General features: G+C 35.7%; 1 protein-coding gene across 2 annotated transcripts in view; it reads right to left on the bottom strand.

The window, feature by feature from the left end:
- Positions 1-15,111, bottom strand: part of GABBR2 (gamma-aminobutyric acid type B receptor subunit 2) — a 467,784-nt gene that overhangs the window by 245,877 nt on the left and 206,796 nt on the right. For both annotated transcript variants that reach the window (XM_050330892.1, XM_050330888.1), the window contains exon 4: positions 3,414-3,515. In XM_050330892.1, coding sequence (XP_050186849.1) covers positions 3,414-3,515 — 102 coding nt within the window. The remainder of the gene's footprint in view (positions 1-3,413; positions 3,516-15,111) is intronic.

The following is a 15,111-nucleotide window of genomic DNA, read 5'->3' on the forward strand; positions in this document are numbered from 1 at the left end:
CTATACTGCCTCCATCCTGCATAAGATGCATTGAAGCTACAAATTCATTTAGTTGGACGTAGTTCAAGTCCCTTGCAGATGCTTTATCAGGACAAATAATGAAGTCTGCACAGAAGTGTATCAGAGCTGGGTTAAGGTCAACTCGTGGGTCAAAGTATATGCCCACATTACAGTCTCATACAAAGAATACAACAGCCACTTTCTGGGCATAACTTATTTTCCCCCTTCATTCATATTGATAACTGACTATAAACCAATATGATCTCCTGTCAAGGATATACTCTTCCTTTACATCAACCCTAATGGGCTGATGCAATTTAACACAGTGAAACTCTCTTGCAGGGATCAAAGGAGTCACTCACTGGATCCCAGCAAGTGTCAACTCTCTTTCTCAGAGAGTTGTAAATTGCTTGCATGGAGCTAAAACATATTTGACAGAAGAGTTTTTTAATTCATGGAACTAGGCAGGTGATCTACAAGATGATTAAAAACATCCCAGGGGGAAGGCAACTCCCAAAACTGCACTTATATAAAAAGACCAATGTTTAGACCATTTGCCAGATGGTGAGCTGTCATATTTACTCTTCTCAGAGATTAGAGTAGCAATATCAGCCTTTAAGCTTTGCCCCTCAGTAAGAAATACATATGTTCCCATATGGAGTAAAGTTCAAACAAGAAAATATACATTTCATTTACCCACAGTTGTGGCAGACTCTCCGTAAAAACGTGCTTTAAAAACAGACAATAGCACAGCCTCAAAAATTAATGACTCTTTTACTCCTTTCTTTCATACAGGTGAGGATATTATTTGGCTACTAAATATAAAGTGTCTTTGGTAGTACCAGCAGCCAAGTACTATAAACCCTTAAAACAGTGAGGATCAACACCTCTAAGATGCTCCACTGGGGATGAAGAACAACTTATCTCCTCCACTGCCATTTTTAACAGCCTCAGACATGAGACACTCTTTAGCCTTTCCAGAGTTTTTGAGTGATGCACATTATGCTGGAATAGGCAGCTATCTTTTTCAGCCTGAAGAGCTTCTCTTCTTTGCTCAGATTTTAATCTGTCTCATTTCTAATGAATAACACTACTATGTTGTATTGTCCAGCTTTCCAGAGAAGGATTGCTACAATATCTCATATGCCAGGAAAAGTCAATGTCTTGGCAGGCTCTTTATTAAATATCTAAATTGAACAGCTCAGATACTCTGTCTTATTCTCTACCATGTATCTGACAGTCAAGAGGTTATCAATAAATCTACACAAAGCTGGGTAACTTTGACAATAGAGGTATCCACGTGTTCTGCATTCTAAATGCCTGGATGTCCACTTGAAGCACTACAGATGAGCCTCAGACCTTAGCTATGGAATCACTGATGGTGAAGGTGAATTAGAGGATGTCAGCTCCCACCATCACAACATGACACCATAACTTGTTGATGCCTGTTAGTTTACGTGTCGCTTACTGAGACTGGTGCCACTTCCAAACCTGTTCAAGGCGCAAAATTTTAAAATTAATTAAACTTGACTGTTAGAACGAGAGATCATGTTCAATCAGTATTGAAAAAACCTATTGTACTTGGGAAATCCAGATGGACACTATTTCATTGAACTGGAAGTCATATATTGCAATTTATTTTTTGTCCTGCATGCAAGATACAAAAAAGTTGAAAGCAGAAGTGTTATTGCTGGTACAATTTGTCTGTGCATGCTTAGAATTTTTAAGCATTTAAGTTGATGTACGAATGCATAACCTTCAAAATCCCTTTCTGTAAACAAAAAAATGAGTTTTCAGATATCCATAAGCCTAAATTTACCTTTCAACTGTGATTAAAAGAGGCTGGAGTCAATGCAGTAGAAACTAAGCTATTAATGGGAAAAATATAAAATATATTTCTGCAAATCATAACAGATTTTTCTACTTTCCATCACATAATCATCAATTTCATTAATTTAAACTGTGTTTATGAAAATAAATGGTATTTCAGATAAGCAGATACCAGTTTACCTATATGAGGTTTACATCTTGAAGAAAAAAATGAACATATTTAGAATTGGATAGCTATGTTCTATGTCTAACCCAATGTCTATTATGTCTATGTGTACCTAATGACAACTAACCTTATATTTCAGTCAGGAAAAAGCAATTGTCTCGATAATTTCTTATTTATTTTTTACTAATTTGTTTTGAAGAAGAAATCAAGAGATAACTAATATATTGTTAGTTGAGTCTTTGGGTCTTCCCTATAAAACAACCCAGGGACTGTTGATGTACAGGAAAGCTAGAATCACACTGCTTCTTCTAACTTTCAGCCTAAAAATATAAGCTTACATGCATTTTTCTTGTTCTTACATCATCTATTAGTTAAAATACTTCTTCCTTCATTCAAAAATGTGGACTTCACTGATAACACATACTGGAGTCTCTTCAACCCCACATAAGAAATGCAAACTGGCTCAGACTAGGCAGACACAAATGGTTTCTTATGAAGATAAACTTTACCTATTAATACTTTAAACTTTCCAGCTTATATCTCTAGATTGTGGAAATAATAAAGCCCACTTAATTTACCTTACTCCATAACTTTTCAAGCTAGCTTTAGTAGTCTAGTCTTACACAGATCAATATACTTGCTTTAATTTTTTTTTAAATAACAGTTTATTAATATTTTTGTAACCTGTTTTAGAGATATTTAAGTATTTGAAGGATCATGGCTTTGATCGTGGGTCAAATGTACTTGCTGCTAGCAATGATTTGACCATCATCATTTAAAAGTGCTTTCTCCTGCTGTTCAATCACTTTTTTTCATGGTCATATGCAGTTTAAGATTCATATCTTCTATGCCTAATTTATTCCTGGTTGCACTGCATGGTAATGCTAAAATATAGTTTTAATTTTATGAGATGCCAGGAGTCTAATAAATCATTATAAATAAGAAAAGGATGGTAAATTATTCTGCTATTAATTTTTTTCCTTTTTTTCCTCCCTATAATTCATATGAAATAATGCAGATGATGTAAGCAACGAATTCAATCTAAAATGTGTAATGAAGTTAATGGAAAGAGGCTCAATGCTTTTGCTACATGATAATTTACCTTAAAATGGTTCTGGTTCCAAGCCTCAAGTTTTCACATTTCTATCACTAAGACTGGGGCTTTAGGTACAAATATTAAGCCAGAAACAACATTCTTTACTTATTGTCACTATCGTAAACTATTAAAAATATTTACTATACACATAGACCTTCACTGACTTAAGCAGGACTAGGCCTTCAAAATGCCATTTTTTGATCTTATTATGCAATGAAATATAATAATATGTCATTCTAACACAATATTTTGTTTCATTAACCCACTTCATAGGAAAAAAAATTGCCACTTTCTCTTTATTCCTCAAAAAGCAGCACATACCTTAAGCTTCTTTACACTTGTGCAGGGATCATCGGAAAAACTCTCAGTATCTGAAATCTCGATGTCTTCACCATAAAGGACGCCAGTCAGATCATTCCTCACCTGTCAGAAGTTGAGAAAAAGGCAAACTAGTGAACTGAGATTCAGTGAGAAGGAAGCAGATGGACTATATTTATCACTGTAATGACAAGTAACGATCTCGACGACTGATATATGAACCCACATATTTTTTTCAATTTTGCCTAAAATCTGATCAAGGTACTATTCCTTTATGACCATAATCTACTATCAGTGGCTATACTATACAAGAAGTCTTATTATGTGTGGTGAAAAGTTCCCAGTGGGCTCCCACTTTGCATAATGGGGATGGATAATTCTCCTATATTTCCCAGCCTGTTAAGACCAAAAGCTTTGTTGCAGCCAAGGTGATGTTTGAGACTCTATAAAAGGAAAAGACTCATCAAGGAAAATCTTACACATTCTCAAGTACTGTTTTGAAACCACTGTCAGTTGGTCCTAGCATGAATCAGCTGAGCTTAGCTTACAACAGTTAGGGACTGATAAAGCTTAATTAACTCCTCTCTTCCCTCCCCCTCTCTTAGACCATGGAGCAGCAGTTGGTATAGTTTGCTTAAAGGTGACACATGCAACCGTGTACCAACAGATTTTTGCACCTTTTTTTTTTAATAGTGGCAAGACTGTCCTCTTAAGTGAGCTGCCTAATAGCACAAAGAAGCCAGATAACATACAAAGCAATCTGGCTTACCGATTTAGGGGTTTTGTTTCATATAACTACTTCAAGGTTTTCTGTCTTAATCATTGATGGTTTTCCTCCAGCCACATGACTGCAAAACCAGTTTCACATTACTATTCCTAATAGATAAGCAAAAATAATTTTAGTCTGTAACATGATTACAGACTGAAATGAACAGTGGCACACCAATTTTAAGTTAATAAAATTATGATCACATTCATGGCACTGATTATCTATTTAATTTGTTTTTAATAACAAATAGGAGAAGTAAATCACAGTGTAAAACAGGTATCTCAAATGCAAACACAGAAAATAGAAGATGGAAATATATGGTATTAAGCACGAAAATGTAGAAGCCTGTATATTATATGCAGATACTTTCTGATGACCCTCTGTATGGGTCGTTTCCTGACAATCAGTACTACAACAGCTGCCTTAATTACTTTTTCCATGGCCTCTACATAATTTTATCCCTTTTAACCATGCTTTAAAATCACACACATTTTTACATTATAACCTTTTACAATTAAAACAAAGTGGACATATAAGTAACTTTTTATAAAAAAAATAGTTTATCTTAAGGAAGTCAGAATGGTCAGCCAACCAAGATTTGAATTTAAACCTTTTATCTTTTTGTGATGTTACCAGGTTTTAAGTTTATTCTGTGAAAATGTATTCACTGACAAAAATGACTCCTTTTTCTGCTAGTTTACCAGTAAAAATGAATTATTGTTATTTTAACTCCAACAATGCCATTACCTGCTCCTTACAATACAGGTTTTTCTCAATAAAAAGGAAAACCCTTTTTCTGAAACAAATCAGTGATACCAAAGCAAAACATACTTCTCTTGATCACAGTTTAGCTAATGTTCAAAATCCTTTTACCTAATATGAAAATTCACTAAAATTATCATTTGCTACTGACAAAAAGTAACATTTACCTTAGCTACCAGCAGTGTACTTTCCAAGCAAATATGTGTCATATGCTTCTACCCCATACTGCCCCTTCTGTACAACAAGAACATTTTTAGTTTTAGATTTGTTTTTCTGATATTTTCTTGATTTCCTGCTGAAACCAATTCTAGTCATTCTTTTAATCTAAAAAAGACTAGTTTAATATTATTCAGCTACTCTGAGCAGAAAACATGATTTACCCAAATACTCTTTAGTCAAATTAGACCATTATTAACATGAGAACCATGATAAAAAAATGCACATTAAATATTATTAAAATAAGTTAACACTTATAGATAGGCTTTGACGGTGGGCATAAAGGTGACAATTATAAAAATTACACTTCAGACTGTCTACTGACTTGCTGTGACTCCATCCCTTCAGAACTCATTCATGAACTCTGCAACTGAGGAATACAATTGCATGTGCTTGGGTTCTTTTCTGAGTAACACGTATTTAAATTCAGCCATTGAGAAATTTCTTTGAAATGTCCTGGCTCATCTGCTAGAAGCCAAGTCCTCAGTGGCTTTCAGAGCTCATTGAACTAATGATTAACCTCCCAAAAGACACACCTTAATAGAATTTTGTGCCAAAGAACTTGAAAAAGTTTTTCCTTCACTGCTATGATCACATATTTGATATTTTCCAAATGCATCTGTTGTGGAGATTTTGCCAAAAGAAAGGTGATTATTTCATATAACCCCAGCAAGATATTAGGAACTTTATAAGCATTTACAAGGTTTACACTTTTTTTCTAGAAGACAATAGGTTTTTTTCTCCTTCCAATGCTCTAACCACTATTCTGACAAGTGCTATCTTGTGCCTGGACTAGGGGTATTAGTACTATATTTTCCAGTCTTTGTTTCCTCTTTCAGTACTTTTTTTTTCACCATCCTCAGGTTCTTTTTTTCCTTTATAAATGCTCTAAATATATAATGAAATAGAAACTTCTGGTTCTCTTTCTACAGAAGTTATTACTTTCTTTCAAATAAATTTAACTACATAATCTTCTGATTTGGATTTGGGTACAAAGTCAGAATTCACAAAGCCTCACCTCCAGTCCTAGAGCTGTAAATTCCTGTTGCAAACATTCAGATTTTGGATGAAATTTGTGAAACTCAGAATACAAAATGATGCATATTTTGTTTTAGCACATGCTTGCAGTCCTGGAAAATGTTATCACCAGCCGTACAAGCAGTTTTAGAGCTAAGCAGCAAACATTTCATTCCACCAACTCCAAGTAAAGAGAATTATAAACTACTATGCTTCTGCTTCTTTGCAACTTGAGGAATTTGCTGTATAAAGTTGTAAAAAAACTGCATTAAGTTTTTGTGGGGATCCACAGTTCCTAAGTAAATATTGCACTGACTTATGATACAGAAGCAGTGTAATTCCATGTGATTTTAGTCCCTTGTGAACAATTTATTGAAGGTTGTAGCTCTATATGTTTTTATCAACTTTGAATACCTTGAAGACAGCAAAATTTAATTTTTCCAAAACTGGAACTACCAGACCTGATCATCAATAAACCTGGAAAGTTTCGCAAGTTTTTCACAAATCACTGCTCAGAGAGCCTAGTTAGTCTCTCAGAGACCCTAGGCCGTAACAACTCAGAGAAAAAAAAATAAAAAAAGAGACACTACTACACTGCTCTGCCTACAAAGATGAAATCAATATTTCGCCAGACTACATATTTAATCTATGTGTGGTCAACTTCAAAACTTACTGGGGTGCAAATACATTTACCAAGGAGCAAGCTCCAAAAAAAAAAAAAGAAGGGTTTGTATCATGTGTAAGGGACACGTTTGTAGCAAGGAAAGGATGGCCCTTGTGCTTGAGGCACACGAGAAGTTGGGATGCAAGAAACCTACTTTTTTCCTCTCATCCTGCCAGAGCTCCTCTTTGATTCAGCTCACGACTGAAATAAAGATTTTAAAGTCTGCTACCAAGTCTGGCTGTATCTTTTTCCTGTGAAGTGGATGGCAACAATACTTGCCTACCTCATAGACTGCTGTATTAGATTCAATGATGTTTGAGAGGCAAACAACAAAGTCCCTGACCCTGCACCTGGGAAGGAAGAAATACAGGAGTTTTGAGGAGCCAAGAACTTGCACTGCCAAGGAAGAAATTAATTTCTTTAATCTTCTGCAAATTGAGAGTAGATAAAATAACTGAGTGGGTTGTAAAAAATAATGAGTCTAGAGGAGATCAAATTGCAACACTTGTGCTCTGTATCAGGAAGGATGGGTGCAGGTTTAAGGAGAGGAAGCAAATGTTGGGGAGTAGCATGGGCTGCCAGCCCCCTAAGCAAGAGGGATGCAACTATAATCACACAGCCCCTGGGCGACGGATCTCACCAGCCAGCACTCCAGTAAGGGCGGCAGAACAGGTTTGGAGAGAACAGCCAGTTTCAGCCATGAGTTGACACTTCTATGCAAGTTCATAGCAATAAGGTAGGTCCAGGGCAAAGCTGGGAAGTCCATCCACAAGTCTGGGACAGGACGTGGTCTGGTGAGAACAACCTGGGTCAGACACAACCCGTGACTGCTGGGCAGATCCAAACCAACAAGACAGGTCTGGGAACAAGCCAAGACGCAGATCCAAGCCAACAGGGCCCATGCCAGGCATGGCTATGATGGAGAGAATGAGAAAGCAGTACTCCCACAGCTTCACTGGGGCATGGACTGATGGTGCTAGGCTGACCTGAATAAGGGTTGTGGGGGATGGGGTAGCCTTGGGGGGCTGGTCAGAAAGGTTTTTTGATGCTCTCAGAGCTCTGACACTGAATTATGGTTGTTTTTTACTTCCTATATGAACTATGTACGATGATTCTCTGTGTACAATATATAAATGAACCTGTACCTCACAAGGATACAAAAGTTGCACACATGTTGAACTTCTTGTAGGTGAAATGAGATTTCTCACTTTAGTTGGAGCAAGCACCTGCTGACCAGTAGTAAACAGAATCCATTTGACCACAGTATTTCATTTTTTGCAAGTCAATTTTATCCTTTTTTTTCTCCCCGCAGTAAAATAGTACAGAAAGGTGTATTCCTCATGAATTGTCACTCTAGTGATGGTAGTTTGGATTCAGGGGTCTCCACTGACCAAGGCTTCAGACTAGGCTTCAAAATATATGCTCAAAGGCACAGTTCATTCAGTTAATCCTAACTCTGCCAGTTATTTACAAAATAAATTTAATAATTTTTAGATTAATAATACTACTTTGCTTTTAACAGATATTTCCGATGACCTTTTGGTTCACTAAAGCTGCATGTTAGTACAGCAAACTAAATCCTTGCCATTCAGAGTAGCCTAATCCTACCAGATGCTGACCATAAGAGACTCCTAACAAATGAGAACTGGTCAGACCAGATGGATTACACAGTCAGATATTTTCCTAGGATTTCCTGCTGCCCAAAGTATACCGTGTACTTTAAAATGATGTAGTGTAGGAGTTTCAGTACAGAGTTATAAATATATGTGTACAAAACAAATGCTTGAATGATAAGAAAAAAATATTTTCTTACTACATGGACAAAATGTAAATCATAATTGCATGGGACAAAATACAATTTCTGGGATTAGTAGAGATCTTACAATATATGATGCACTAGAAGCAAACACAAATATCCTTATTTTCATTCCAATGAAACAAACACATTACTCACATTTAGAGGCTTAGAAGCATTGAGTGAAACTTATTTTCGAGAAACACTCTATCTGGATAAATTAGACACACTTTCATTGATATACATGTCATTTAGGACTATAAAAATGAGAACAGGTGGTAGAACCTTATTTAAAGAAGAGAGACAATGTAAAACCAACAGATGAAGAATAAATAAACCAAGAGGAATGAGTAAAATATTACTTTGTGTGTAAAAAGAATTGATAGGAATGTAGGGTCTCGTGGTAGGGCGATGTTAATTAGGGGACTTTAAGCTGACACAAACAGGTCAAGTTAGAAGGTGATTTCTCTGCAACAAAAAGATAAAATCCATTCATCTTATTAAGAGGTGGATCAGTTGCTATCAGTTGCTATACTTGAAGACACCAGCATATTAGGGTGAAATAAAAACTTAGCTAGGGAAAGAAAAAGGGATCTGCACTATGACAAAAATATTAACAGATTAAGTTCCACTTAATCTACAAGGATGTTAAGAACATGTTCAATAGGTTCAGCAGGACTTTGTTCAGTCTGAAAAAACAAAGTCTCTTCAACAAGATTGGGCACTAAGACAAGTTAATATACAACTCAGTAGTACAGAAGAGAGGGGAAAAGTCATGGTACATTCCTTACAGGAATAAAATGTATAATGTATTGCCAAGCTATAAAGGCAAGGATTGAAAGTTAATGATAAATGCTATAAGAAATAACATCTGTGCACATGAGGAGTTCAGGAGGACCAATGAAGAAAACAGAGGAAGAAAATATGCACAAAATATAGTTCTGGATCCTTCAGTGTGAGACACTACCTACAAAACTGAGGGCAACATGGTTTCTGATGGCTTCCAAGTAAATAGGACAACCATCCTTCTACAAGTTTATCAGACCTGATAGGCTTAGAGAACAAAAACAAAGGCTCTGAAGGTTGTAATATTATACAACAGTAATTTTCATGCCTGATATTATGAAAGTAAATAGGGGCCATATTGAGAATAGATTATTTAATAATTCATAAACCAATATCAGAAGTGCAAGTAATTAAGCAAGCATTTAGAACTGCTTGTTTATTAAAGCAAGGGAATGCAACAGGACTACTGAAAGTTGGTGCAAGCCTTCAAGTGACTACGAGTGCTGAAATACTCAACATTTTATCTTGGAGGGAATGTGGAGGTAGACAAGTAAAGGTGCTCTGTATTATTATGTATGGAGTGTAGTCAGAACATTGAAAGCAAAATATAGACTACACTTGCATCTTTTTCTGAAAAATAAATTTTCTCAAGGTTTAGAGAAAAAAGTAGAGAAATTAAAAAAAAATAAAACAAAAACTACTTGGAATACATAGTAAAGCTGCTTTACATTGGTGAATTTGGTCTAGATCAGGAAATAAGAACAGAAAAGATGGAAAGTCTAATGGATGCACAGAAAAAAAAATAAATCACAGCCTGGAAAAAGATAATTAATTTCTTTTGAAACACACACTGTTACACCACCCTCAAAACCATTTCTGTAGTACTCTTAATGTAGCAAAGAGACTGTTCAACTACTGAACCAAAAATTAGGGACTCAACACCTAATCACATTAATACAGGTGGACAACATACAGTAGTCATTAGTAATTTTTATATACATGCACATTTCAAACACATTTATTATACTCAGGAAGAGCCTATTGACTAAAAGAATTCTAAGCAGAATTCATTGAGAGGGATAATTCAAACAAACATGAACGATAATTAAATATTGCTTAAGAAAATGTTAAGAGTAAGAAAAGAGCTATCATTTAGAATTACAATAGGAAGAGCCTTTATGTAAAATCCTCCTTGATTAGGCAGTATGAAAGCAACAGTAACATTTATACATTTACAGTCTCTTCATCTATGATGGATGAAATTTTTTTTATTCCAACACTAACTAGGAAGGGTGTTACATGGATACTGGCAAAGTTAATGGGCATTTTCTAAGGAATGAGTCTTCTTATCCATAAATAAATGTCTGGAACAGGTGAGATGAATTGCACTCTGGAAAAGCCTCTCTGCTTTCTCCATTAACTATGAATGGAGCCTACATGACTCTCAGATACAGAGAGCTGAACTGTAGCTGAATTCCAGGTCTCAAAATCTAACCTGTCTCACAGTGGTGTACTGCTGACATCCACCGAAACTTAGAAGCCCCAGTGATCCCTTACCCTCATAAAAGGTTGTCAGGGCAAGGTCAGAGCCAACAGGTCGCCTTCCTGCATCCATTCTCAACCTGACCACCCAACAGCTGAGGGAGAACACACACCTTCTTCTACCTCTTGGCTGGTAGAGGAAGTTTGCACAAATCGAGGGGTTTTTGAAAATCCTGGAAGTCTTTATGTATCTTGAATTCTTTCAGAAAACCTGGGTCAAGTTTGAAGTTTTACCATGCACTCAGTTGCTGTAGCAAAGCTACAGCTGTTTACTAATGGTTTAATTACATTAGGTTCAGGGGACTATATCAACATTTATGAAAACCTCTGCATCCAGGAGTAAGTATTGTTATCAACTAAAAACTATGAATGCAAGCCTCAGCAGGAAACTAAAAAAGAAAGAAACATTTACCTAATATAAAAATTGGATGACATTTGGAAGAAAGGGAGATTATAGAACCTGTGAGAATACAGATGATAAGAATGGGAATATTTGCCTTCATTACAACGCACTGGGGTATTTGGGCTTCAGGTGTTTTAGGAGTGGAGGTTTGGCAAAAGTTTGAGAACTGTTTAATAAAGCTTTTCATTAACTTACTTCCATGTGGCAATGCATTGCTCCAAACAGTTTTGGTTAGGGTAAGGTTAGGGTTAGGGTTAGGGTTATGGTTCTGCTACATTAGAAAACTAAACTGGATGCTAACTGAAGTGATATTACTGGGCAGAGACAAATAGTAGTAAGATTTTAAAAATAAATATTCCTCTTTCTCTCCATTGTGTATCATGTACATTCAAAGAACCTTTTTCACTTGTCTATTAAATTGAGCCATCCTTTTTGGTTTTCTTAAGACTGGAATTCTGTAGCACACTGTAGTAAAGACTGTAACTTTAATCCATTTGGAAACTAAAGTTAGAAGAAGTTAAACTGAAGGTACTTGACAGTAAAGTAGTAATGCATTTCTTAGTGTTATGTATTGAAATTTCATATTAATGTATAATTTTCCAAAGTAACTTTTTGGAGTCTTTAAAGTAGGAATAATTAGTAACTGATTAATTTTCTTCTGTCTCAGATGTTTTATTAATACCATTCCTGTAATCATTGGGATTATTATCTGAAGAAACAACCGGTTTACAAACCTAAAAGCCTACCTTCTGCACATGCAAGCACTACTGATCTGATCATTCTGTCAAAATGTTTCAGCATCAGCTCTCTGTGCAGACACCATATTTGCTTTATGCATTTTTATAATGCAAAAATTTTAAATAATTTCACAAATATTTCCAAAGTGCATTTTTTTCTTTTTTTTTTTTTTTTTGCATCCTGTCTGTGGGACACAGCAAAACATCAGCAGCTCAGACCTTCCAAAGCAGGATTGTGAATGGCTACAATAGTTGTCATCAAGAGTCTGCACTCACCCATCTCTACTGTAGGAACTAGGAAGTTATGAAACCTTGAAAAACTGAGATACTGTCAGTGTTACAGAAAACCTCTTTTCTTCCTGCTTTCAAACCCACAATCCAGAAGAAAGCTGAAAGTTACAGTCTTAGTAACGGCAGTCTTCATAATAGGAACAACATCCTTCCCTTTGGATCTCCTCAAAGTACTACATATTTCAAATAATAGACACTCTATCTCACAGGATAGCTGAAAGGCTACATAACCCAGGATATGTGAGGGAAAAGATCATCCCCAGATACCAATCATGACTTTATCTACAGAAAGGATTTCTGTACATTCCATCTGTAAATCCTGATTAAAAGAAACCCGATGCCCAAGTCTGCTAACTTAGGTGTTACTTCATTCAGATCTACGTATTTTACATAAATTTTACAATGACCTATAGAATTTCTGATATTATACTTGATAAGTTCAATTTTATTGTCATTTGATGCTGCAAGAAAGTTCAAATGGCCAAAGACAATTAATATTTTTTACTTGGGAAATTTATTTTTCAGTGCAGTAACCTCCGAAGAAGTGTCACTTCAGTGTATAGTATCCATTCAATTAAGACAGTTTCCTATGTCTTTTGAAGACATATTGTAGTGAGAGATTAATGCTACAACTAAAACTTTTGTAAAATGCAGCTGTTCCAGCCTTTAACCACATGAAAGATAAATCCCCTAAAAAGTATTTTCATCAGTTTTGGAACAGTCAGAATGCTTTAAGAGTGAGTCCTTGATGTCTTGACTCTACTTAACAAGTATACACATGATGGAGTATGCTGTCTCACCTGAAACTACTATACTACATTATTTTGAAAATAGGTCTTAGATTTGTTAAGAAATTGGAGCCACTCACCAGGTTACCCTCTCAAACAGATTCTACTAGCTAAAGATGAATTTACAGCAAAGAATATGCAGAAAAACAATACATAATCAACAATTATTTTTAATAAAGAAATAGAAGAAGATAACAGATGTTCGAGCCCTTTCAACAGCTCCAAACTCCTCTGTTTCCTAAAGCAGGACATTCATATGTAAGATTTTCTATGCCAGGACCTGTTCAATAAAGGTTGTTAATCACCTCTTTCAGGAAGAGACATTAACCTTAACAACACTGAAACACTAATTTCTGCAGATGCTATAACTGTAGGAAGAAGCAGCAGTCTTATAGGAGCTGTAAGGCGATTATGCACCCTGCTCTTACTTGTTGTAGGAAACCTCACCTCAATCTACTCATCAGTGAATGATTCCTGAAAAAATGTCTTTATTTTACTGTTCTGATTCCAAACAAAACAGAAGAGAGGCAATCCTAGAAAATGTCAAAAACAAAAATGAAGTGGATCATGTGCAAAATTAATGCTATCTAACATTTAGTTAGCATGATGAGGCCACTGATGGTCTCACCAAAAAAGTATAAAACTGAAAATAAAGTTGGTAAAATTAATAAAAGACCAGGCATACAATTTTAACTACTTATATATATTTTGAAAAGCTGCCATGCACTTGACACAAAATCAAAGTGTGATTTCTGGGAAGCACATGAAGTTGTTCCTGTTCCCCATTCTGTATACGCAGCAGGAAGCTGAAGTTCAAGGCTGCTTAAAGGAGTGTGAGAGAAAGTTGCTAAGAGTCTGTAATAGAAAAAATAATTGATGTTTAAATGGCACTCTTGGCATAAGAGGAGCTACAGTAGTTGCTACCTCCCAAGGACAAAAAATTTACAGACTAAACTATTATTTTTGCTTCTAATCTCTCTTTGTCTCTCCCCACCAGTTTCCCCTAGAGTCTGATAATGGCAGTGTCATATATTACAACACTGATTTTCCCAAATTCATCATGAGAGATGTGACTGTCCTCTGCTAAAGGCTTCAGAGAGTAACTACCTCTGTTAAAAACACCAGGCAACTTAATAATGTGCAGAAGCCATAATCAAATTCCTCTTTGGAATGCAGAAATTTAGGTGAGTAAGTTAATAGCTCGGTTAACCCATGCCGTTAATTTAATCATGTTAATATATGCTATGATAACTTTAAATTAAATTCACCTTTTAAGTTAAATTAAAGTAAAGCAAGCTAAAGTGGTGCCACTGTTAGAGCATTTTCATCCTATTTTCTAGGACTATTAGATGATTAAACTTTATTTGGGAATTTGGGGATTATCCCTTGGTTCTCCAAGATTAAAGAAAATACGAAAACTATATTAACATCTCTTTTAATATTGAAGAAAACCTTGCAGCAACGTTTCCTGCAATGGCGTATGACTGTTATTTCACACTTTATTTACTTCAGAATCCTCAGAAGGATGCCATATGGTGATGATAATTTACTGTACTTGAGCGTCTCGGTTTGGTTCACATACTTCCTCCACTGAGATTTCAGTTGTTGGCTGATGCTGTACTGCAGTTACCTGTGAAAAGTCCTTCTAGAAAAGAGTTTCCCTTGGCTCTTGTACATATCTTTTTGAACCCTTTAATACCTTTGTTAATTGCCCTTTGACAGACTTCTATGTGCTGAGATTTCTTTCTTCCAGTATCTTTTCTTGAAACTTCCTAAAACACAATAATTGTTGGTATATCTCATATCAAGTCCTTTATAAATAAATTCTGCACATTATTTTATGTTATTCTCACTGGGATTCTGAATAGGCATTGTGCTGCATCTTGGCAGCTCTCTCTATTGTCTTAAGCAGCCTTGTGGGGGTTGCACTC

The sequence above is a fragment of the Myiozetetes cayanensis genome, unplaced genomic scaffold, assembly GCF_022539395.1.
Source record: "Myiozetetes cayanensis isolate MyiCay16 unplaced genomic scaffold, myiCay2020 scf1, whole genome shotgun sequence".
Classification (NCBI taxonomy): domain Eukaryota; kingdom Metazoa; phylum Chordata; class Aves; order Passeriformes; family Tyrannidae; genus Myiozetetes; species Myiozetetes cayanensis.